This window comes from Pollicipes pollicipes, unplaced genomic scaffold, assembly GCF_011947565.3.
Source record: "Pollicipes pollicipes isolate AB1234 unplaced genomic scaffold, Ppol_2.1 Scaffold_7261;HRSCAF=8764_pilon_pilon_pilon, whole genome shotgun sequence".
In the NCBI taxonomy this organism is placed as follows: Eukaryota; Metazoa; Arthropoda; class Thecostraca; order Pollicipedomorpha; family Pollicipedidae; genus Pollicipes; species Pollicipes pollicipes.
The window spans coordinates 58,223,126-58,247,113 of NW_023597054.1; the positions used below are offsets into that span (position 1 = coordinate 58,223,126).

General features: G+C 50.0%; 1 protein-coding gene across 1 annotated transcript in view; it reads left to right on the top strand.

Moving 5' to 3' along the window:
• Positions 1–23,988, top strand: part of LOC119111983 (facilitated trehalose transporter Tret1) — a 48,785-nt gene that overhangs the window by 12,113 nt on the left and 12,684 nt on the right. Inside the window, exon 2 of the mRNA XM_037235898.1 lies at positions 3,520–3,687. Coding sequence (XP_037091793.1) covers positions 3,528–3,687 — 160 coding nt within the window. The 5' untranslated portion in view covers positions 3,520–3,527. The remainder of the gene's footprint in view (positions 1–3,519; positions 3,688–23,988) is intronic.

Sequence of the window (23,988 nt, forward strand, 5' to 3'; positions counted from 1 at the left end):
CGGACGGGCGCGCGGCACCACTTGTGCCGCCGGCCCCCGGGAATTCATATGGTGTCGTCCAGGGCGTCCGAGTGGCTGCCGGCACGTCCGGCCGTCCGTCCATTTATCACTGTCGCCGCACTGCTGAGCGGGAAAGAGCCGTCGCAGCGCCAGCCGCTGGGCTGACGGCCGCAATAATGCGCGTTGTTTGCGCTGTACGCCTGGAGGAGGGGCGGATACAATAACTCTGGAAAAGCTGTAAGTGGAAGCGTTCAGGAGGTTGCAATTTGGTACACATAGAAAATGTTTGGCCGTTTGGTGGTGAAGACCACTGGGGGATGTACAGCTGATGCATGTATATATATATATATATATATATATATATATATATATATATATATGTATATATATACCGACAAGGAGCATAGTTTCGCAAAATAATTTGGTGGGGCGGGGGGGGGGGCGCTGAGCAAAGGAAAAGGTCTAAGTCTGCTCCCAAAATACACCCCAAAGCGCTTTTTCTCTGATTTGATCCACATTGTCCTACATATTTGGGGATGGGTTTTGGAGGCCCCCCCCCCCCCTACAGAACTGCACCCCTGGTACGTACAATACATAAAGAAGAAATATGACAAATTGCATTGGTGCGTGCTAGCTTGCGGGGCAGTGTCAGTGCGTGGTGGCTGGCTGACGCATTAGCGAAATAGTCTCCTGTAAATACCGTTGATCGATGTCTGTTCTGATTATGCCTAGTTACGCTGACAATAGAAAATCTACGTATGTCTGGTGCCAGGTGTCACCATCAGAACAGGCACACGCAGCCAGCCGCTTCGCCCGTCCGGGCCCGGTCGATGTGCGGCAATCAGCCGATTGCCAGCAGCCACAGCTCATGCTTCTTGCATATTCCGACTAGCTCCGTAAAACGAGTCTGGGCTTGTCATCAAAGATGGTTGGTACCAGGATAGTTCCACGGCTCATATTTCGTGGTAGGATTCGCCTGCTAAATGCGTGATGTCGGCTGAAGCGATGTGTTAGAAGCTCATCTACTGTGCGGCTGATTGGAAGTGACACATAAGCTAGTTCGCTTGAATAGCACCCACGGATTTTTCTTGGTTATCATGCTGTGAATAACTGACTTTACATTTGCTGTGTGGCACTGGTTAACAATATTACCTTGCTATGTGGCGCTGGTTAATGTTATCAAGCAAACTATGCTATCTGTGCATAATATGAAAACTTGGACGTTTTGGGACAGTGCTCGTAGTCACGCGTGAACAAGGTTAAGCAAGAAATGATATTCAAATTCGGAGAACAGGCTCGATATTGTCATACATGCGTGGTATGTTATATATATATATATATACATATATATATATATATTTATATATGACATACCATATATGTATATGTATATATATATATATATATATATATATATATATATATATATATATATATATATGGACTGTGTGGGCTGAATCAAATGCTCAGAAGGGTTCATGAATAAATCCGCAAACTTTTCCCTGTTAAATACCGTATGCCGCACTTCTTTCCCTGCTGAACTTGGCAGAGGAACACAGGAAACAAGCGTGGCGAAGCGATCAGATGTGTTCATATGTGAGCCAGCGTTCGAAGCAATTTCATGGTCGTTACAGAAGGTATTATCTAAAAGTGCGCATTTACCACCTGCTGCTCGAGTTGTTTTGGATGTAGTTGACCGGTAGCTAGAAGATGCAAGTAAGTTAAAATAGTCTGGGTAAAAACTTGCATTCAGTAAGTTGAATAATTTGATGTTTAAGTCACCAAAGACAAAAGTTGTGTTATTTGTTCTCTTTAGCCTGTCCAGTTATTTGATTAATCCAGAAGTAGCCTTTTTACTAGTCCAGCAACCTTGTATATATATATATATATATATATATATATATATATATATATGTATGTATATATCCGCAGTTTCGGGAAATTGTCTGTTTTTCTCGCATCTTAGAGTTTCAGTTAGTGTTTTCTTGCGTGATCTGCTCGCCTTTCAATGCCATGAATATCGAATGTTTTATGGCATTGCCGGTCCGGTGGCAGACATGTTAGCCGTAGCCTGATATCTTCCAAACTAACCGCCCGGTTGCGCCGTAAGTTGGGTTAAACGAATGGCTCGGGTCTGAAATGCAATGCTGAATAATCGTGTTTGGCTGATCGGCCCGGTTCTTGGCACACATCCTGGTGAGGTTCTTCTAGTGTTTTTAACCGGTCCGGGCCGGTCTCGGCTCTTCCACCGTCGTAGGAACGGACGGCTTGTAAACTCCGAACAGGTCTTCTCATCCCAGCAGGGACTTTCCAATCGCTGGCATGTGGTTGACGGGCAACGAATTTCTTGCGCATTTCCGTACCTAGTGAAGGTCTGCTCAGAATTCATACTGAGATTTATCTTCGGAATCTGGTTGCTGAAGTTCATTAGAAACTTATCAGCGCAACCTCGTTTGTGACCTTTAAACATCTAGGAAAACTAAGACGTTCGGCTGCCTGTGGTGTCTGAAAGTGGGGTAAACAATATTGGCATCCAGGCCCATATTTTTGCATACAGCCTTCACAGAGATGTGTGCTGCATAATGTAGTACTAATGACTTCTCAGCAAGGGATATTGCCCCATCTGCGACCGTTAGGAAAGATTGTTCGCCCTCTGCTTGGATCCACGACTCCTTTATTACAGTTGCGACGCGTTTTCAACAGGAATACCGATACTTGGCCTTGTGGGTGGATATTCCGAAGATCGTCTGCTCTGTAACGTCGTTTAGCCAGTGCCTCCTGATATATTTGAGATCGATAGCTCAGCATAACAACTATTAACTGAAATGCTTTAACATTTGAACAAAAAATTTAGCTTCCCTTCCGTCAGTGCGTACTTGCACCTTGCAGCGTGACGTCTCGTTTGATCGGTGACCCGCGCTTTTTGACCCGTGACGCCACGTGACCGCTATGTTTCCTGTGCGACGCGTTTCTTGTGTCGCCCGCTAGCTATGCCGTTTGACCTTGACGCCTGCAGTGTGACAGTTACGCTTTCCGCGCTACCCGTGACGTTTGCTGCGTGATCGCTCAGGATCGCGCAGGTTTGCTGTGTGCTTGCGCCATGTGACCGTGTCGTTTGTCGTGTGATCACCCAGGTCGCCGTTTGACCGCACGTGTAGCGTGCGACCGTGTCGTTTGTCGTGTGATCACCCTGGTCGCCGTTTGACCGCACGTGTAGCGTGCGACCGTGTCGTTTGTCGTGTGATCACCCAGGTCGCCGTGTGACCGCACGTGTAGCGTGTGACCGTGTCGTTTGTCGTGTGATCGCCCAGGTCGCCGTGTGACCGCACGTGTAGCGTGTGACCGTGTCGTTTGTCGTGTGATCGCCCAGGTCGCCGTGTGACCGCACGTGTAGCGCGTGACCGTGTCGTTTGTCGCGTTAGCCGCGCCGCTCGCTGCATCGCGTCATGTGGCGTCGCGGCGCGGGCGTGGCGCCGCTGTGGTGGGCGTGCCGTTATCTGCGCGTGTGTCCGTTGGCAGGATAAGATATGGCGTCACGGCGAGGGCGGTCGGCGTCGTCCGACACGGAGCCACTGCTGTCGCCGGTGTCGACAGAGCGGCCGACCATGAGCGGGTCCCAGGACGCCCCGGGCACCGCGGCGCCGGCCGCCGGCAGCCTCCGCAACCAGGTGCTAGCTGGCGTGTTCGGTGAGTACCGGTCCGCCGGCGAGGAGCCCGGCCGGCGGGAGGAGCGGCGCACGCCGGCTCGCCGGGCCGCGCCCGTCACCCGTCCGCGGGATAGCTAGCGCGCGTCGCCGGTTTGGTCTGGTAACGTGTTTTGCCAGTGGCGGCATGCTTCCTAATATCTGAACGAAGTGCTTGCGTACTTTCGTGGCATTGTTTTAAAATTGAAGCTGCTTTCTTCTCGTAGTTAACGGAAAATTTATGCGTAAGAAATGCCATGAAAATACCATAAATTTGAAAACAGGTTAAAAGCTTTGTTAAGCTCGGGACGCGATATATTGGATTGCGCTTTGAGAGCATGACATGCTAGTTTAAGGCACCTAAAATTGCATCATGCTGTGTGAACGTGCATGCTTTCATGCAGTGATGTATTATGCAATGCCTCAGTCTCGTGTATGCTGGTCGGTCGGTGAAAACAGTCCATATTTTATCTTCTCTCAACGGTGCACGCCACGGCAGGATGTAGGTCGTTCCCAAGGGCAGCGATGTGAAATCGATGGTGACCATGGGCGCAGCTACCACTTTGGTCGGTGGTGTCTGGGCCCTTGTCACGTCTGAGTGGATTGGACGATTTGTTGTGTGTTTTGACTGCAAAATGCCACCACAACAGAAATGAATCCCAGCGACCTTCAAGGCGTGGTCTCGACCATAATGGTAACCACGTCACCTCCAATTCTGGCTTCCGGCACTGCCGTCGTTTCTCAGAATGCATCGGGCGCCGCGACGCCGATACGAATCCCGATCTGGTCTGATGGCCGTGATGGCGCCGCCGTCGGCCGATCCCGCCTGAGGTCGGGTGTCGGCCGGCCGGGGCGCAGCCTCGCGCCTGTCGCGCCTCCCATCGACCGCCTCCCGTGCGGCCGTATTAGCCGCGATCCCGATGCAGCCGGCGAGTGCTCGGCAGTCGACGAGCTGCCGCTAATCGGCGCGCGAACTTAACGCCGGAACTTGGCGACCCAATCAGGCCGCCGGCCGCCGGCGCGGCAAAGTCGCGCGTCGTCGGCGGCGACGGCGGGCGCGCGACTCTTCGGCATGAGCGGAACGCGGACGAGCTGGGAGCGACCGGACCTGGGGCGTGGAACACCGGCGAACGCCTGCGGCGCGTCCGGCCGAACCCGGAGTGCTGCCGAAAACTGGGCTCGGTCCGAGCGGTGGAGCTCGGGGACACCTGATGTGCTGATAAACGATCAGAGGTGGTGTGCCAGCACAGGTCGTTGTGGCTTTGAATTACGGACAAGCCATGAACAGCAACCGATTCGATACGATATGTTTATAGGGACATGTTGTATCTTAATGTCCACGCCTTTTTTGTTTGGATATCGACACATCGCGTAGTTATGGCTTTTTGGTGCACACAGCAAACAGCAATGTCACACAGCATGGGTTTGGCATTGCTGTTTTGTCTCCTTACTCATTTTTCGGGGGGCATAATATGTCGTTTTCTTCTCATTTCGTTTAAACATTGCCCCGACATGGCGGGACGATGTATGACGCGCGGCATTGTCCACATCAGGATAGACGTGTGATCACCGTATCAAAAGTGCCTAGAGTTTTCGTTGGCGCTGGCATCGGCACAGTTCAGCATTCAGTCTGCCCCACACAGGCCAGCAGCCACCTGTGCGGACAATATCTCAGTATTGCCAATCCAGGCACTCTCCAACATCAGTACGGATTCGGCATCGACCACCGGTATGTCGCGGTACGGAAAGTTGGCGGTGCTCACACCTTGTTCACTAGCATCATTAAAACGCGTCCGACCGACCCAACAGCTGCAATGCTGCAGGGCTCAGAACGAGGAAAGATGCGTAACCCTGCAATGTCTTTTCAACTACAACCGATGCAGAATAACGGACGCCATACACGGCTGATGCTTTGGCGGACCGTACCCTCACGCTGCTGTGATATCACTACTGCGCCGCGAGCTGTACACCATGTGTATGCCGTCCGTGGAGCCCATTTTTAGGCCATCTGTCCTCAAATATTGCCACCTGCATGTAGCTCCAATATACATGCATGTGGTTGCTTTGCTTTTTTGGGGGCTGAAAAGTAAAAATACGGAAAAGACGCATGACAGCAATATTGTAGGGTATTTTGAGACATTCCAACATGTGTTTTACTTCCGACCTAAGTAAAGACATGCTTTAGGTTATTTTGTCACGCCAAATTTACTTAAAAGTGACAGCTGGAATTGCACTTTGTAGCTAGAGTTTGGAGTCATGCGAATTCCGGTGAATTAAGGACAGGGAAGCATGCATACACGACATTCAAGGCATTGGACGTGATTGCCGTAGTCTGTTACCCGCCTGTTGCTAGTGGTTCTCGGGATTTGCTGCCGTTCATCTTGGTTGCACAATTCTTGCTTCCCAGACACGGGTGCCACTTTCTAAAATCGGTTCGGGGGGGGGGGGGGCTGAAGCGATAAGGTTAATGTAACCCGTAACCTGCCCGTGAATCCCTATTTCTCCCCTTATTTCGGCCGCTTTGATTTACATCCCCAATGTTAAAATAAAGCAAGCTTTGAAAATATATGCTGTCGGTTCCAAAATGGGGCGCATCACCGTCGACAACGAACTCGAACAATCATCTACCCGCAGCAGGCTCAGCTGCTGCCCATCCTGGACCGCGAAATGGCCCATCTGGAACGCCATTTGTTGTCACAATTTGACCTATGTGGAATCACTGATGGCTACTGCGGTCGCCGATCGTGTATTGCCAATCATTTGTCAGCCGACTGTCACCACAGAGACGATCATGCGACAAACACACTTGCTACTGTTGCAGAAAATACGGGTTAATTTTTGTTTGGGCCTCCCTATACTTTTCAAAGATGCGACATATTGTTGTCATTTGTTTTTTGTATCTCAACGCGGTTGTTGCCATGCGCAGAACCTGTGAAACGCGTGCAGACTGGCCTGCCATATAAAACGTTTGATTTGGCATGATAGAAACGTTAGGAAGCTGCCGAATACAGGCTGGTAGAAAATGGACCTGATCCTGATGAGGATGCGTCTAGGTATTTAGTGCACCAAGAACTTCCCTAGATATCTTTGGCCCAGTATTCGCTTTTTGCTTTATGCATTGAGAAAGCTCAGAGGGTTATTTTCTTAGAGGGGTGGGGGTCAAGTCAGCCTTGGAGGCGCTCAGAAGCAGCCAGTGATGGATCGGCTAGCGACCGCCCGCCGGATCCCGCTGGATCACCCGCGTAATTCCGCTGGATCGGCTAGCGGTCCGCTAGTGCCACTAGACATCTATGGAATTAACAGACCAATTCGCTCCACGATGTAGTGGTTTACAATAATAGCACCGATTCATCTAGCGGGAGTGTAGCCAAGCGACTTGGTGTATTGCCGTACGGAGATGAAGTTTCCCGTCGTGTTCCGCGCAGGGTGCGGATGATACCGCATCATTCGGCCGCGCTGCAATCTCTGGCACGGCCGCAGCCGGCGGGTGAAAACTGCCACCGCTGCACCAGCTGGGCGACCGGAGAAAACGACGGCTGATGAGATGAGCTGTGCCAAACATGAGCTGCCGAGCGGCGGCTCCGGCTCAGCAGCGCCCGCTGCCTGTACTGCGCCCGCGCATGTACGCACCGACGTACACATACGTACGCACACGTACACACAGCACTGCAGTATGAACACCTGCTGTTTGACTTGACGGACGGCTGCATTTTTAAGTGAACGTCAACTCCCGTCGTAAAGTCCCTTTTATGTGTTTATGTGTTGAACAGTTCGAAAAGTTTCCCATGCCGTACTGAGCCTGTGGAACTTCGGACGCTCTTGTCGAAAGTTTGGGAAAATTTGTAACGTATTTGAGAGTGTTGGAAGGTGATTTGGTTCACTAGTGGTTGAAAGGAGGGCAAGTATTGGTACGGATGGGAAGTCTAGCTTTGGCTTTAGATGTTTGTCATGCTCAGTGTGCTTTAACGACTGGTCTGTTATTTTTTTAAAACAAAGTTGTAAACGATTTTCGACTGAGCTAAATTCTTCTGTCCGCAGAAGGACACTAGGGACGCTGTCATGCGATTCTCGTGCGTTTAAACTCAAGCTGCATGAGGCTGCATGCATACCCATTTCATGTATAGCCATATGTACTCATGCTTACATATGTGTCATGTTCATGCCATCCTTACATGGTGAGCGTGACTGAACTTGAAGTAACAAGCTCGGTCTCATCCTTTACTGGGCCCGATCGCGATGTGGGTGTCACTCGAACAGTGGGACCCGACCCGAGCTGACGGGTTCAGTCCCAGCAGAGGGGTGACGGGACCCGACCCGAGCTGACGGATTCGGTCCCAGCAGAGGAGTGACATGGGCGAGACGCGCAGGTCGAGTTTACCGAGGTAACTTAGAGAAACAAGGCCGGACAAGCGGCTGGGCCGAAGACGCGAGACGCTGGCCAGAATCCTCAAACATCTTGCTGAAGTGGCAGCAGGAGAAACAACGCTGCGCCGCGTCTGGCTTAGCCAAGAGGCTGTAGCTGCCCGCAGCTGTAGCTGGGTGTGTTTAACAGCCCAACTCCGATGAGCCCCTCAGCCATGAGAAGGGTTGGCCCCATTATCAAGCAGCATCAGCGAGGAGGGTTGATCTCAAAGCCAATGCCGCTTTAATCGTGCTGAACACAGCGTCTGCGGAGGGGTGTTCACGGGTAGGTGCGTTCAAGATGAATGCCGAGATAGATCCGCGCGGGTCATGTACTTTGGCTTGTTGGCTTCGGCTACAATGGCTTGTTCTTTTGCAGGAGATGTCCGAACATGATGTCGGTGTGGGTGGCTTTACGTGTATGGTATTTTATTGCTACAGCGGACAGTATTAGACTCCTGCGCGCGACGTTACGACTGGTAGGTATTCCATGCGTGAGGAGGCCGCCATGCCCCCTAAACACTACCAGAAAGAAGTTGTTAAAGGGAGTGTGTCTAGGCCAGTTAGCGTTTTTGACTGTGCACTTAGGATGGTAGGGAATTTTGATTTACAAATTTTTGTGTCGTTGGTTTCTACAAATTCGCCTCCATTGGCAAGATATTGCCACAGCCCCCAAATTTTCTTTGGTTTGTATGGAAGAACGAAGTTATCGGGTTGCCACAAGCAGTATTCACTAATAAACACATTGTACCGTTAGCTCTAGCCAGTGGCTTTTCGAGGATGTCGCTTGTAAGTGCTGACAGCAGCTTGCAAACGCGGTGATGGCGGCGGCATTATGTTGATGTTTTTTGTTTTGTTTTGAGTACATTCAGCTGAGGGCTGCGAGTGTACGGGTTTAAACGTATGGTAAGGTTAGTCATTTCATACGCACCAGTTCATGTCGGTCTACTATGAACTGGGATGAGGGACAAGCATTGTGTCGTGCCAATCGGCTGCATCAGACTCGAGGAGAATGTGGTTTTACGTTGCTTAGCAACTAAATAATTGCCATGTCTGTTACTGTTACTCGCCACATATACGCCAGTGCGTTTGTCCTTTCCTGCCCGCTGATTGGTTTATCTTTTAGGATTGTATTTGTTCACACACAGCCATCGATATGATTCGTAAAAATTAATAAATCAGAACTGTTGCAAGACCCAAGTGCACATTTAGCAACCAACATTAACCATCGATAATTGCCAAACTCCCCCTAGGCGTGTATTGATAAAACTAAACACATTACACCACCCCCTTTAAGAGAATGGAGTCTTAATTGAAGTATCGCTCTGAACTATTGGCCTTGCCTGTTCGGCCGTTTACTTTCCACCACAATTAGTGTAGGAAGTAATTGACGAGAGCAGGAGCGCTTGATTTAGTTACCGCTCGGATCCATTGGTTTCGCCTGTTCGTCTGTAAGCTTTTTCCCTTAGCTGTAATGGCCGCTCTGCAGACTGACTAAAGTAATGGACGTTCCGCAGCCCGACTAAATGGGGTCTGCGAATCCTCAGAAACTGGCGAGGCTGAACTTACCTGTAGCCGAACCTGAGCTCGGCTTCTGTTGAGCGGAGTCGGGGCTGACTGGCCCACAGCACGTAGAGTTGGTTCGACTCTGACGCAAGCTGACTTAGAAGTCACTTATAGTCACGCCCAGCATCTAGAATGACATGCTGGAGTTCTCACCTACTCCACACCTGTTCGTGCCCTCCGAAGACTGAAGAAGAAAAACTGAAGATTTGAGTGAAAACCTTGCGCGCAGTCAGAGCCGGCTCCAGGAGAGTTCTCTCAAGTCGCCGCGTAACTTTCGTATATGGTGCACGACAAATGTACATGAAGGTGTACTACTAATACATATCTATCTATCTATCTATCTACCTATCTATCTATATATATATATATATATATATATATATATATATATATATGTATGTATATATATATATATATATGTGTATATGTATATATATATATATATATATATGTGTATATGTATATATATATATATATATATATATATATATATATATATACTGATAGTCAGATAGTCATGAGACCCCGTCTGGGTGTTCCGGTTCGGGTGTCTGTTCCTCGGGCGGGCGAACATGGACTGCCGACACTGGAAATGGATCCGTTTTGAAATGGCCTGTGTCGCCACTTGGTATGATCTACCTTTCTCCCCCTCCCTTGCCTTTCCCTCCGCCCCCTTTACTTGAACATGCCGTACGGACGAAGATTTCTGCTCTCCGGTTTTACTATTTACATCTTTGTCCGTATTCTTCCAAGTCTGCGCGAAACAGCAAATAGGATTTAATGGCCGTAGCGGATATGCATTAGTGGTGTAGCTCGTGAAAGTTTCCGGGCATTAAATCCGTATCCGCGTAGACTGCATTCTTTTGTGTCTGAAGCCATCACCACTGGCCCCAAAACCTCTGATTCAAACCACAACATGTGGCTAGGCATGGTGGCGTTCGACTGCGCGCACAGGACAAGACAAATTGACCATGCGTCGCTGTCATTTTCCGGAGCAGCTTCTTCGACTGCCACATAGGTTACCCGCGGCGCCAGTGGGGGGAGAAAGTCTGTGAGCATTGCGCACCATGCGGGCGCCGCAGCAATTGTGTGTCCATCATGATGCGGTTTAGCTGATTATATTGGGTTGCATGCTCACAGACTGTTGCGCGCGCGCGCGCGGGTCCGTGTACCCCGCCAGCGCGCCTTCTCGACCGCTGCCCGCGTGTAGCGGCTTTTGCACATTTGCTGCGTGCGTGCGTGCGCGCACACACAGACAGCCGACGGTGGGCGGCGCTGGACTGCGCCATGTTCGGCTTGTGGTCCTGGCACTGGCAGGATGTGACGCCGGCGGGCCGTAGTAACGGGGCCAGTCGGATGTATTTCAGTCGGCTCTCTGTGGCTCGCGCTTCGGCTTCGCTCATGCCGAACGCCATGCTCTGGCGGCGTGTCCGGTGTAGGGTGCCGCGGCGTGGCGCAGACTCGGGTCTCAGGTGAAACTCTGACGCAGACGTGAGCGCTGAGCTCTGCTCCTGTGAGACAGCACCTGAGCGCTGAGCTCTGCTCCTGTGAGACAGCACCTAAGCGCGGAGCTCTGATCCTGTGAGACAGCACCTGAGCACTGAGCTCTGCTCCTGTGGGACAAGGGCCGAGCGCTGAACTCTGCTCCTGTGAGATAGCACCTGAGCACTGAGCTCTGATCCTGTGAGACAAGGGCCGAGCGCTGAACTCTGCTCCTGTGGGACAGCACCTGAGTGCTGAGCTCTGATCCTGTGAGACAAGGGCCGAGCGCTGAACTCTGCTTCTGTGAGACAGCACCTGAGCGCTGAGCTCTGCTCCTGTGAGACAGCGCCTGAGCGCGGAGCTCTGCTCCTGTGAGACAGCACCTGAGCGCTGAGCTCTGCTCCTGTGAGACAGCGCCTGAGCGCTGAGCTCTGCTCCTGTGAGACAGCACCTGAGCGGGGACGGCACGGCCGCGCCGCGCCGTCCCCCGTCCGTGCCGTCGTTATCGACGCTGTGGCAGTGCTGCGCAACTGACGACCTTATCCAGCACGTCGTCGGCCGGCAAATTGGCTGTCGTGACGGCGCTGTGAGGTCGACCGGGGGCGGTGCGGTGCAGGCACCGGCGCAGCGAGTGGGGAGAGGCGTGGGCCGGCGGCGGGCGTGCCGGGCGGTCCGGCCAGACCCGCCACCGACACGCCGATGATTGCTTCTTGGTACGGACATGGGCAAAGTCATGATGTGTTTGCACCGTGGCGCTGCGGTTTTGGTCGGTCGGATTCTCCGGAATTTTACATGGGTTCTCTCTGTATTACCAGGATTGGACATAGAAAAGAAGGAAGTCTGATATATGGTTTGATTTCATATTAATGTGATGAATGTCTTCAAGTCGGAGGTAGATTAAGATGATGTATGCTCTTCTTCAAGCCAGAGGCAGGCTGAAAAGTCTTGGTAAGCCCGCTTTGTATTCAACACTTAAGCGTCGCAGAACAATATCAGCGCATTTAGATTGAAGTGATGACCCAAACGCCGGTCACGCATGGGAAGGACAATACAGTTTTCTGTGATTTACCAGCTGACGTGGGCACGTGCTCACTGGTGGCCGCAGTCATACCGGCACAGTTGAGTTCATGCCGATGAGTATATTGTGTCTGTTTGGAGGGAAACATGGCCTTTCGGTCATCATCATTTCTAAGAATTAAACTTGCGTGCACAGCTTTTGGATTAGCATGCATCTACATTTACATATGCAGTATGATAGCTAATGTTCTTGTGTGTTTTCATGAAGTCAGACCTTAATGGCGGGAAGAATTTATGTCTCTGAGAAGAATGCCTACATTTCGACTCACCGTAATTAATTCAGTCATTCATCACGCAATGTATAGTCTGTCTTCATACGGAATAGCCTCAGATGAGAATGATAGGAAACATGCATATAAATTTGACCATTCTGCTCTGGTATTGGCGAAGGCATTGAGGCCGTGGGGGGTGAACGGCGGAGATTGATTGATTGATTGATTATGATTGATTATCGCCAGTGTTCACTACACCTTCTCCCATGCAGTCAATGCGAGTGCTCGTGAACCATTTTTCCCTTGTGGTTCATGGTGGATTCGTGAAAAGACAGCACCAACAAGGAATACATTGCATCAAGACCATTTTGCTCTGGTCGTTGGGATTACCTACCCGGACGTACGTTCCAAAATGATCTTCCCCTGGCTGTACATATTCGTTCTAGGTGGCTCGAAAGCACCTGCACAGCTAGCCAGACACTGCAGCTTCTCATTAGTGTACCAACGCAACAAAATCTGCATGCAATGACATGCTTCTGGAAAGCGTGCCTCTTCCGCTTTTTACGCGCTGTTCCCCAAGTACATAGGACTCAATTGAAGCTCATCGGCGTGATGGTTAGCGTTGCCAGAGATCTTGGGATATCACAAAGGTTGGTACGGCCCGTTGGAAGCAATTAGACCGTGCTAGGGCTGATAACATTGAACTGGCGTTTACGCTACTGGTGCCCCACGGCAGAAACGGGCTTAGAGTTGATGTGTAGAATTAGCGGAATGCTTCTCATTGAAGCATGGGCGCGATTTGCGTACCAAACATAATTATTGATGCCCCATTTAAAATTGATCTTGTTAAACTTGCCAGCATCTCGTCTGCGGTTGGATTATTCAGAGCCGACAATCAGAGAACGAGCGTTGAGAGCGTCGGGCCGTCGAGCCGCCTCGTGGCGTAGCTGAACAGGTCCCTGCCCCGGAGCTCGGGGAGCGTGTTACCGAGAACACACCCGGCGCTCAGTGGTCCATGGCAGCTCGGCTGACGGCCGACCCCGGCAGGAGGTGACCCAAGCCGACTAAAACGTGCCCTGGAACCTCGACGCGAGGCGCTCGAAGATCCATAGTGCCTTAAGAGCCTCAACAGGTGACAAACGAGGCGCAGCAGGCGGTGACAAATGGACATCAGGAAGAGATGCTGGGCGAATCCCGGGCGGCGGGGAGCCTTAGCGGGCGGGGCGGGGACCGACCCACCCTGAGACAGAGCAAACCCAGACAAGCGGCCCATCCTGCGACAGAGCAAACCCGGGCAAGCGACCCACTCCGCCACAGAACAAGCCCAGGCAAGCGGCCCACTCTGCGACAGAGCAAACCCGGGCAACTGACCCATTCCGCGACAGAACAAGCCCGGGAAACCGACCCACTCCGCGACAGAACAAACCCGGGCAACCAACCCACTCCGCGACAGAACAAGCCCGGGCAACCGACCCACTCCGCGACAGAACAAGCCGGGAAACCGACCCACTCTGCGACAGAACAAACCCGGGCAACCGACCCATGCTGCAACAGAACGGACCCGGGCAACCGACCCACTCCGCGACAGAACAAGCCCGGGAAACCCACTCCGCGACAAAACAGACCAGGTTAACCGACCTACTCTGCGACAGAAGAAACCCGGGCAAGCGACCCACGCTGCGACAGAACAAACCCGAGCAACCGACCCACTCCGCGACAGAACAAGCCCGGGAAACCCACCCACTCCGCGACAGAACAAGCCCGAGAAACCGACCCACGCCGCGACAGAACAGACCAGGGCAACCGACCCACTCTGCGACAAAAGAAACCCGGGTAACCGACCCACTCCCCGACAGAAGAGACCCGGGCAACTGACCCACCCTGCGACAGAGTTAATCCAGGCAAGCGACCCACCCTGCGACAGAAGAAACCCGAGCTGCGACAGAACAAACCCGGGAAACCGTCACATGCTGCGACAGAACAAACCCGGGCAACCGAGCCACTTCGCGACAGAACAAGCCAGGGAATCCGACACACGCTGCGACAAAACAAACCCGGGCAACCGACCCACTCGGTGACAGAACAAACCCGCCAGTCGTGGGACTCTTTCTTGCCCCACCCTTTGCTCCTCCAGCATTCTACCGAACTCTTTGCTCAAACGATCTTAGAGTTTCATAACTCCCAAGCAGCATCAAGGCTCTCATGTTCAAATTGAGCCAACTAGGCTGTGGTAGATCATGTCAAAAATTTACGTGATTAGTGCTAACTCCGCCTTCGAGTTAGGAGGCATATTCATCTTCTTTGTACGACTTAATATGCGATTACCCGTCGTGGCAATGTGCTCATTTATATTGCATGAGGTCATCACAGGCCAAGTCAGGCCACACCGAGGTCGGGCCGGACCGTCGCAGCTAGATAATGATTGTCGCTATCGTCATGATGTAGCATTTGAATATGGTGAAAATATATCAGCGCCCGACTTGAAAGTTAAGTCTTTCACATGCGTCTTACTAGATACATCATCAAACGTGACATGATGATCTGGTCATCCTAGGTCGGTGTATTGTGATGCGCATCCAATGCATGTCCGGAACTACGCTTATCAGATGCTTTGTAAGCTCTCCGGAGGCCTCCGTATTCCGTGCACAGGCGCGGGGCGCAGATTCACGATTGGGAGGTTGCTCCAGGCCATCACGCGTCATCCTTACGAGGTTCTTGACACGCTTTCTGAATCGGCAACGTCCTGTACGTCACATACGAAGAGTTGTTTATCTGTTTTACAAAGGTGCTGTTCGATCGAAGCTGGCCTCCAGATCCGGAGTGCTGTCCGATCACGGCTGGTCTCCAGATCCGGAGTGCTGTCCGATTGAAGCTGGTCTCCAGATCCGGAGTGCTGTCCGATCGAAGCTGGTCTCCAGATCTGGAGCGCTGTCCGATCACGGCTGGCCTCCAGATCCGGAGTGCTGTCCGATTGAAGCTGGTCTCCAAATCCGGAGTGCTGTGCGATCGAAGCTGGTCTCCAGATCCGGAGTGCTGTCCGATCACGGCTGGTCTCCAAATCCGGAGTGCTGTCCGATTGAAGCTGGTCTCCAGATCTGGAGTGCTGTCCGATCACGGCTGGTCTCCAGATCCGGAGTGCTGTCCGATTGAAGCTGGTCTCCAGATCCGGAGTGCTGTGCGATCGAAGCTGGTCTCCAGGTCCGCAGTGCTGTCCGATCACGGCTAGCCTGCAGACCTTAAGTGCTGTTCAATGACAGCTGATATTTAGGTCTGATCTGACTGTGACCTATGCTAGGGCTGGATGAAACAAGATGAAACCAATTCTGATGCTTGTCATCGTGGTCAAATTCTTACCATCATGCATCTGTTTTGATGGATATTGATCTTTGGAAAGGCTGGAACTTTCTTCGACATTTGGTCTTACGGATCTAACTTCAGTTGTTCTGATGAAGTAAATTTGGGTACCCTAGCCAGCCATTGGATCATAACATGTACAATATTCGGCACCCAGGGTGGTTTCGTCACGCAAATAACAAGTGATGACATAAGCAGGCCTATGTCTTATCTATCCCACACAAGTGACGTCATCAGTAGTTTTTTGGCTCCCAATAAGGATGTTTTTTTGGTCTTAATCCAGGATGACCGGTGGTAATATTGATTCGGCGAAATTGGTCCGCTGCTTCCAGAGATAAAAGCAGAGTTGAAGCAGTGCTGCCGTCAGAGGTTTTCGACAATAACTATCGAGTCCTTGACAGTGTGACAATGGCAATCGTGCATCGAAGTCGGAGACTGAAACGGAGCATGCTTTGCATGTATAGGCACGTCAAGTGCCAACTTTGACCCACAAAAAGAAATAACCAGCCAGACGGCGGCTTTCTCTCCCCCCCCCCCCCGCTTTGTCCCCTCATTGAAGAATCAACTAGTGGCCCGCTTTGCCTCCAATATTCTTGCCTGCCATAGCCCGTTAGAGTGGCACCTTCCACGGCTAAGTTACCTCGAGTGGTTCGGTTATGTTTGATGAAATATATGATAGGCCGAACATCCTTTCACTTTTTGAAAATTCTTGCGTCATAAGTCGTATCTGGTGCATTTATATGTGCCGATTCTGAACATTCCCTCAGGTTTCCAATTTTCGAAAATATTTTACCACCGTAGGCGATCTAAGTATATGCATGTTGACGTTTCGTACAAATAATGGCGAGTAAGGCCTTAAGAAATAAGGTTAACGCAGTAGATGGATATTTTTTGGGAAATAATGACGCGTCGCGATGACATTAGTGTCGACCCGAGCTTACTACATCCTTTTACAATCCCGTAAACTTATTCTAAACGTGGGGTGTCCTGTAATTTTGATGCTTCCGTTAGGTGTCGCTAGTGGTTTTTAACAGCGGGCGGCTGCCATCGGCCTAGCTCCTTCGCCGAACTCCCACAACGAGAGTTTTCACACCAACAACGAGGGATAGTGCCGAGGGGTAACGCGAAGAGAAAATGTGTATAGTTGAATGAAGTTACTGGCTATCTGATCCTTATTCACCACATCGGTTGTGTGCTGCTTTCATTGTTTACATTCAGTTGGAAAAGGAACGGCACACCCGCGTTGGAGCGTGCTTACATGGAAATCAAATACATTAGATACACTCTCTTCGGTCACAATCTTCGCCATGGAAGGTAAATGGTTTTGAGGCGAGCTGAGGCTGCCTCATCCCCAGTTTGTCGTATAACCATGTGGACCACCGTCCAGTTTCCAACGTGCGATGGGTTTGCGTGAAAAGTGATGAATTCGAAGTCGGCGGGGGAAAGCGGGAAATTTTGACGAAAAGCACGCTTCACAGAATGATTTACTAGCGAGGTTGTTAATGAGGTCATCAAAACTTGGGCCAATACATCCTCACAGAAAGGATGTGTGTGAGACATAATCACTGAGCACAACGAGGAGATGGGGAGACATCCTCAACAGCGCGACCTCAATCCGCACTGCCGCTATCATCTGCCCAAGTAGCACCGCCGCGGCCAGCTCCTCACTCTGCACCGCCGCCGTCAGCTCCTCATCCAGAGCAGTCGCCAGCTTCTCAAACCAGCACCGCCGCGGCCAGCTGCTCAACCTGCACCACCGCCGCGAGCTCCTCACCCTGCACCGCCGCCGTCTGCTCCTCATCCAGAGCAGTCGCCAGCTTCTCAAACCAGCACCGCCGCCGCGAGCTCCTCACCCTGCACCGCCGCCGTCTGCTCCTCATCCAGAGCAGTCGCCAGCTCCTCAAACCAGCACCGCCGCCGCCAGCTCCTCAACCAGAGCAGTCCCCGCGGCCAGCCAATTAAACAAAGCCGCTGTCGCCCGCCATCTCTTCAACCGGAGCCGTCCCCAGCGCAGGCTGCTCGACCAGGGCCGCCGACAGCTCCTCAACCAGAGCCGCCGCCTCGGCCTCAGCTGCCGAGTTATGATGTGAGGCAGATAGTTGTGATGAAGATGTAAATGGCCTGATTAGGTTTGGCTTACCTTCCGCCCAATCGAGAAGTGGATTTGGATATCTTGACAGGGGCGTTGGATGCTAATGATATTGGTGCACAATGCATTAAAAGTACTGCCGTCATTGCGGACCTGTGGTTGAGCAAATCAGAACGGAAGGTGAGCACAGGGGTGCGTAAATAGGAGTAGAGATGAGAAGATCCAGTGGTTGGAGACGGAGATCCTCAGTGTCACGCGTTGTCTCGTTGTCACGTCACATATTTGTGTTCATTTTATTCGTGTGGTGATAGGCGTGATAGGCGATAGGCGTGATGATAGGCGTGTGATGGTCGCGTTTGTTGTCGGCGAGGGCATCAATCATGAGATGTTACAGAGATGTTATCACAGATTCTGCCACGCAAGCCGGATTATGTTTTCGTTTGGGCTGGTGGTGAACGACAAACTTACATCCTCGTCACGGTTGTGTGGTCCACGTGAAAACTCGACAGCTGAGGTGGTGCTAGCGGCTCTGGTTGAGGTGTTGGCGGCTCTGATCCAGCAGCTGGTGGTGTGGGTGCTGATTGAGAAGTTGGCGGCTGCGCCTATCAAACAGCTAGCGACGACGGTGCTGATTGGGTGGTTGGCGGCGGCAGCGCTAGTTCAGGAGCTGGCGGCAACGACGGCGGCCGAGGCAGCACGCTTTCATCGCTCCTGTCGTTTCCACCAGCGCTCTGTCGTACCATGTTCTACGCTGCCGGCATGAAGTTACCGGTCATTTCGCTAGTCAACGAGAAAACACTCATGACGCTCTGGTGCTACAATACGTTTCGGAAAATGTCAAAAAGCGAAGCCATACGCTAGACAAGTTTTGCACGGTCGCTCTGTTTAGGCTGTCTTTGCAAGCAACGCTTCGTGTTTTTCCACAGTTTTTCCGATCTCGACTCATACGCAGCCTTTTCGTTTTTGGGGGGGATCGATACACGGGCCCGAATAACGATGACCTATCACCTATCGTACTGGTGCAACACGTTTTAGGGACATGTTTTTCGTCATTTGTCCCCCCCCCCCCTGAAATTCATTACCTGATTCTCACAATCTGATCGCAGGATGGAAATAGTTTGGAAAGTCGCTACGTCACATGGTTTTACGGCAAACTGTGTGTTAGACAGCCTGATCTTGTTTCAAACTTAATGTGTCTTCCGTAGCCAGGTTTGGGACCGAATGAAGGGAATTTGATGCACTTTTGCACTTAATAACGCATACAAACAAGTTAACGGGGTTGTTCCACTTTTGTGCGAGGTTTTGAACCGGAATACCCATCTTAAAGATCACTTCGTGCAGCTCACAGCCCTGCCCTTCTTAAGATCTAAACCCCTCTAATTTCGGAGCCACACGCCCTTGGGGGTGTGCATACTATTTTGGGAGACTATTTCAAGGCCATCCAGGCATACATGATGCCATAATGACATCATTAAAACCCTGTCATTCCGTTATCCATTCGGCAATCAAGGCCAAGAACGATATTATGGTCGATTCATTCATATCTGGCGTTCGTGAATATGATTTTCATGTATGATGGCCATCGATTGGCTGTCGATCAATGTTGTGCAAGGTGTGATGACGTAATCAAGTAATGACGTATCGAGGAGTATATTTACAAACCAGAGAAAATGTATGGTTCAAAGCAGCCTTTCCACTAAAAAGTATTCCAGTAGTTATAAGTGAGCCTATGCGATCATATCTGAAGCGTGCTTTAATATCTTCAACTGTGGAACATTCCACCGGTAATATTATGCCTGTGTTTCTTTTTCGCGCTATCTTTTGACATTATTTCACCTTGTTGGTGCGAAGGATCTCCTCGACTAGCGGTAATGCCGATCGATGTTGGCCAATTTAACCGTCTCTCGTCTGTCTGCACCTGAGCCCGTTTAACCTCACTTGAGCCCTTTGGCCTTTCACGCCGAACTCTCGGCAAGGAGCTACGTCGACTGCGTTCAATCAGCGGCATCTACCAGAGGCATAAGAACTACAGGGGCCCGCATATTCAGAATAGTATTGCGAGGTTATGAAAGAGGCAGCGCGCTTGAGTTGGCATCAGTGTCATCGCAATGAATCACTGTTTCCGAAAAAGGTGTATTTGTTACGCTAGTCTAATGTGTTTTTGGGCTCAGTCGCTTGTATTGCCTTGTATTGTCATCATATATATATATATATATATATATATATATATATATATATATATATATATATCGCCGATGTACACACAAAATGTCAAAATATTAAAACATAGACTGACCATGGCGGCCAGGTCATTCGGGTGTATTCAAAATCTGTGACATATTCGGAATCAGTGCGTAAGAATGTACCAGATAGGACTTATGGTGTGTGACTTTTTTATTATACATTTAAAAATTATCGGCCTAATGTGCAAGCTGGAGCAAATATATACCAGTAAGATGTGATGAAAGTTGATAGATATTGCCAATTGAAAAATGGTCACATGAAAATTGTTAATCGCGACGGACGTGACTTGGCACGGATTTCGTGGGGTGCACGTCATTTCCGAATGTATGTATAGCTGGGCTATATGATAGAATCCTTTGGCGGCATTGAAAGCTGTTGAACTAGTTACTCAGGCGCGCACAAAAGTGTTGTATGTTTCAAGCATCAGTATTCATCACATTTCATACACATTTCAGTGTTCTCGGTTAATGCCACTAAAATGTAACTTCGTAGAGCATCCATTTCTAAGGTTCCTTGAAGTCCTGGACGCGGAAGATTCGGGATATGCACAGAGCTGGTCATAGCGGGGGGGGGGGGCAAAGCAATGATTGCTGCCATTATTTTAGGCATTTTTCTATAGAAAGCACAACAAGCACTGCAAGGAAATCGCAAGCTGTTCAAAAGTGCGTTGTACAGAGGCGCTACTTTACTGAGGCATTGCTTGTCTGGCGATAACAAAAATGTCGTTGTCGACACCTTTGTAAAGGAGTTCATGGGTAATAAACTACTTAAATGTTTTGAAGCAATACATTACTCAGTGGCTAGTCAGAGGCAGTCGTCCATGGTAAGCTGCAGGCCTTACAGCAAAAGGTTTCACCTTGTTTTCGTTCCATGGATTTCGTCTGAGTTTCATGCGGGGACAGCTTCATCTCCTGACTCCCAGGGATCAAGTCGTTCCATTTCGGTAATCAAGTTATTCCATCCCATGCCCATTTTGTCGTTCCAGGGCGCAAGCTGACCACTGGAGTTTGAGCTTTGTCACAGCAAGCAAGCGTTTCAAAAATTGACTCAATTGCGCGGCGAGGGCTGGAACATGTTGAGTACAACATTTATTATAGTGTAGCGTGTGTAGTGAATGTAAATAACGCCTTACGTAAAGGGGCGGATTCCAGCACCCGCGTAGAAATTATGCCACACACACAAATCATTTATGTGTCAAGTGCGGATGCAGAAATGGGCGGTAGTGGGTTGTGGGGGGGGGGAGTTTAACCTTTGTTTGATGCGCGTCAAACTACACTACTTATCACACCTAGAGATGACTGCAAATATTGGATGGAGTTAGACTAGATGCTATCGAAAATAACCGGCTTCGTAAAGCCAGTGGCGGGCACAAGAGTGGTCAGAAGGCCAAGTTATTACATCTTATGATTGGAATGCTAACTTCGCTACAATGATGAATAACCTGGCTGATAACGCCGGAAAGGCTGTGTGAACACTGGGGTTATCTTTTCCAATGGCAGATGTAGGAATGACAAAAGGGGTCAAGATTTTTCCACATAAGGTCGCATGCCAGTGCATGTTATGCTGATGTACACAAAGTAGTTACCGGAGCAGAATGCATAATTTGAATGAATGAATGAATGAAACATGACTTTTATGTAACCTGGCTCTGCCCCTGTTTGGGTTTGTTAGACGTTCAAAATGATGCAGTGATTGGCAGTCCCTTATGGCCCACACCACAGTGCCTGTACAATATTGGCATCGATGTTAGTACCTCTCATGTGATGCCGTCCTTGTTTGGCACGTAGCGCCTCGTAGATATAATGCTGTCGATACATGATACCAGGAATCAGAAAAAGAAAACCAGCCATATTTCTGAATCCGTACTCACGAGCTTTTGCCTTTGTCATATTCCTTGTGTCATGTGCTACTGGCATGTATTTTGATTACTGGATGTCTTTGATGTCATCTAGCAATGCTATTAAATTGTTTCCATAAGGCGCTTAGTCTGGCTGGTATATGAATAACTGAGGGGCCGTTTATTTCTCCCGATATTGCTCCTAGCCTGTAGACTACACGTGCCTCACATATCACACGTTCCTTAACTGTTGTCTGCCTTTATGTAATAGGCCGTGGTATAACCCACATAAGTTGAGCTTTGGTCAGATCCGGTAAAAGAACCGAGGACGCCACGCCCTCTCAGGATAGCTTGAGATTCGTTTGACATCCCTTTTAAAAACCGTTCCTGGAGATGTCTTGAATTATTGCAGGCATTTCGCATGATGACAGGCTGCGTGGAGTTAATTATTCTGAGAATTTACAAGGTCTTGGAACGGTAACTCGAGTGGAATGTAGATTGCCTCCTTTTTATGGTTGCTGTATTTTCTTACAGGCAACTTCAACAACAACATCATCTGCAGCAGCAACATTACATCATTCCTCTTCGCCAACAACACCACCAAGACATATTTGTAACAACAACCGCCGACCGGCCGTCCCTGCAAAAAGTACGACAGACGGTCTCGAGTTGGCGTGGTCGGATCGGGGGCCTCATACAGCCGCATAGTCTAATGATTACGAGTGTATCACAAACACCCGAACACCAGACCACCAATACCACCAACTACCAACATAAAACAACATATAGTGAGCACGTGACACAGTTGAAAACATCACCGCCTGCGAAAGGTGCGGCGTGCAACACTAAGACCGCGAGCGGCGTAGCGTGCAGAGACATGCGCCGACAGCGGCGAAAGGATGGCAGCACACGTGGGAGGGCGACGAGTGGGACGGCAGCACGCGGAGACAGCGGCGAGTGGAACGGCAACACACGCGGGAAGGCGCGAGTGGAACGGCAACACACGCGGGAAGGCGCGAGTGGGACGGCAACACACGCGGGAAGGCGCGAGTGGGACGGCAACACACGCGGGAAGGCGCGAGTGCGACGGCAGGACCTCCTCCGCATCCTGGTCGTAACTCACGCTCAGCTGGCACCTATCCAACGTTCACCGACATGTTGTGTCCCAGACCGGGAGCCAACAGCGTTACCAGCGAGGAATGGGATGTCAGGGGAGGGCTTTGGGTGTAACGAGCGATTAAAGTACGATGCATTGTTGATTAAGCTATAACGCACAGCCCGACGTGATTATTGTGCAATCTCGTTCGTGTTTGATCCTGGAAGCTCTTTAAGTTGTTTCTACTTAATATTGTATTTATTTATTTTGTTCGTGAATCTAGTGGAGCCAAATTCCCTGTGTCTCCTTTTTTCCCCGATCTAGTGGAGTGAAACTCCTTGTCAGCCTCCAATTCCAAGTTGTTTAGAAGTTATTGTGATGGTTCACGGCTGTGCTGTCTAGCACTGCGTATGGTTGTGTTGGCTGCAAAATATAAAATTGTTTGGAAATCTTCACGATTGCTCAGATGAGAGAAGAACCATGTTCTTTTTCCTATGTAGTATACAGGACCGAAATGCAAACTAATGGTATGCGATATTTTAGAAATGACTATTTGGACCACCAACCCCTCCCAGAAAAGATGATAGTGTCTGCACTTGGGAAGAGCAAAAAATGCATAGATTGTTATCCGTTTTATTATCATGCGTAAAAATGTGTCGGTGGGTATAATCCTTGAAATTGAACGAAATTAAAATCTTGAATATATGTATTTTAGTATCAGCACATATGTCTTATGCATTGCGCTTAAAAATGGGTTGCATCTCTAATCCACTTTTCCTCGAGGATTTGATTGATTTTTAAAATCTTCTAAGACAACAAATGTATGTTTTATATTTATTACGCAAAATTGTACCATCCCGAAGTACTTATCCGGTTTTATGAGGTATAAGAGGATAGCCTTTTAAGTGGTTTGTTATCTGACTGACGACAATTACAAGATTTCTTAT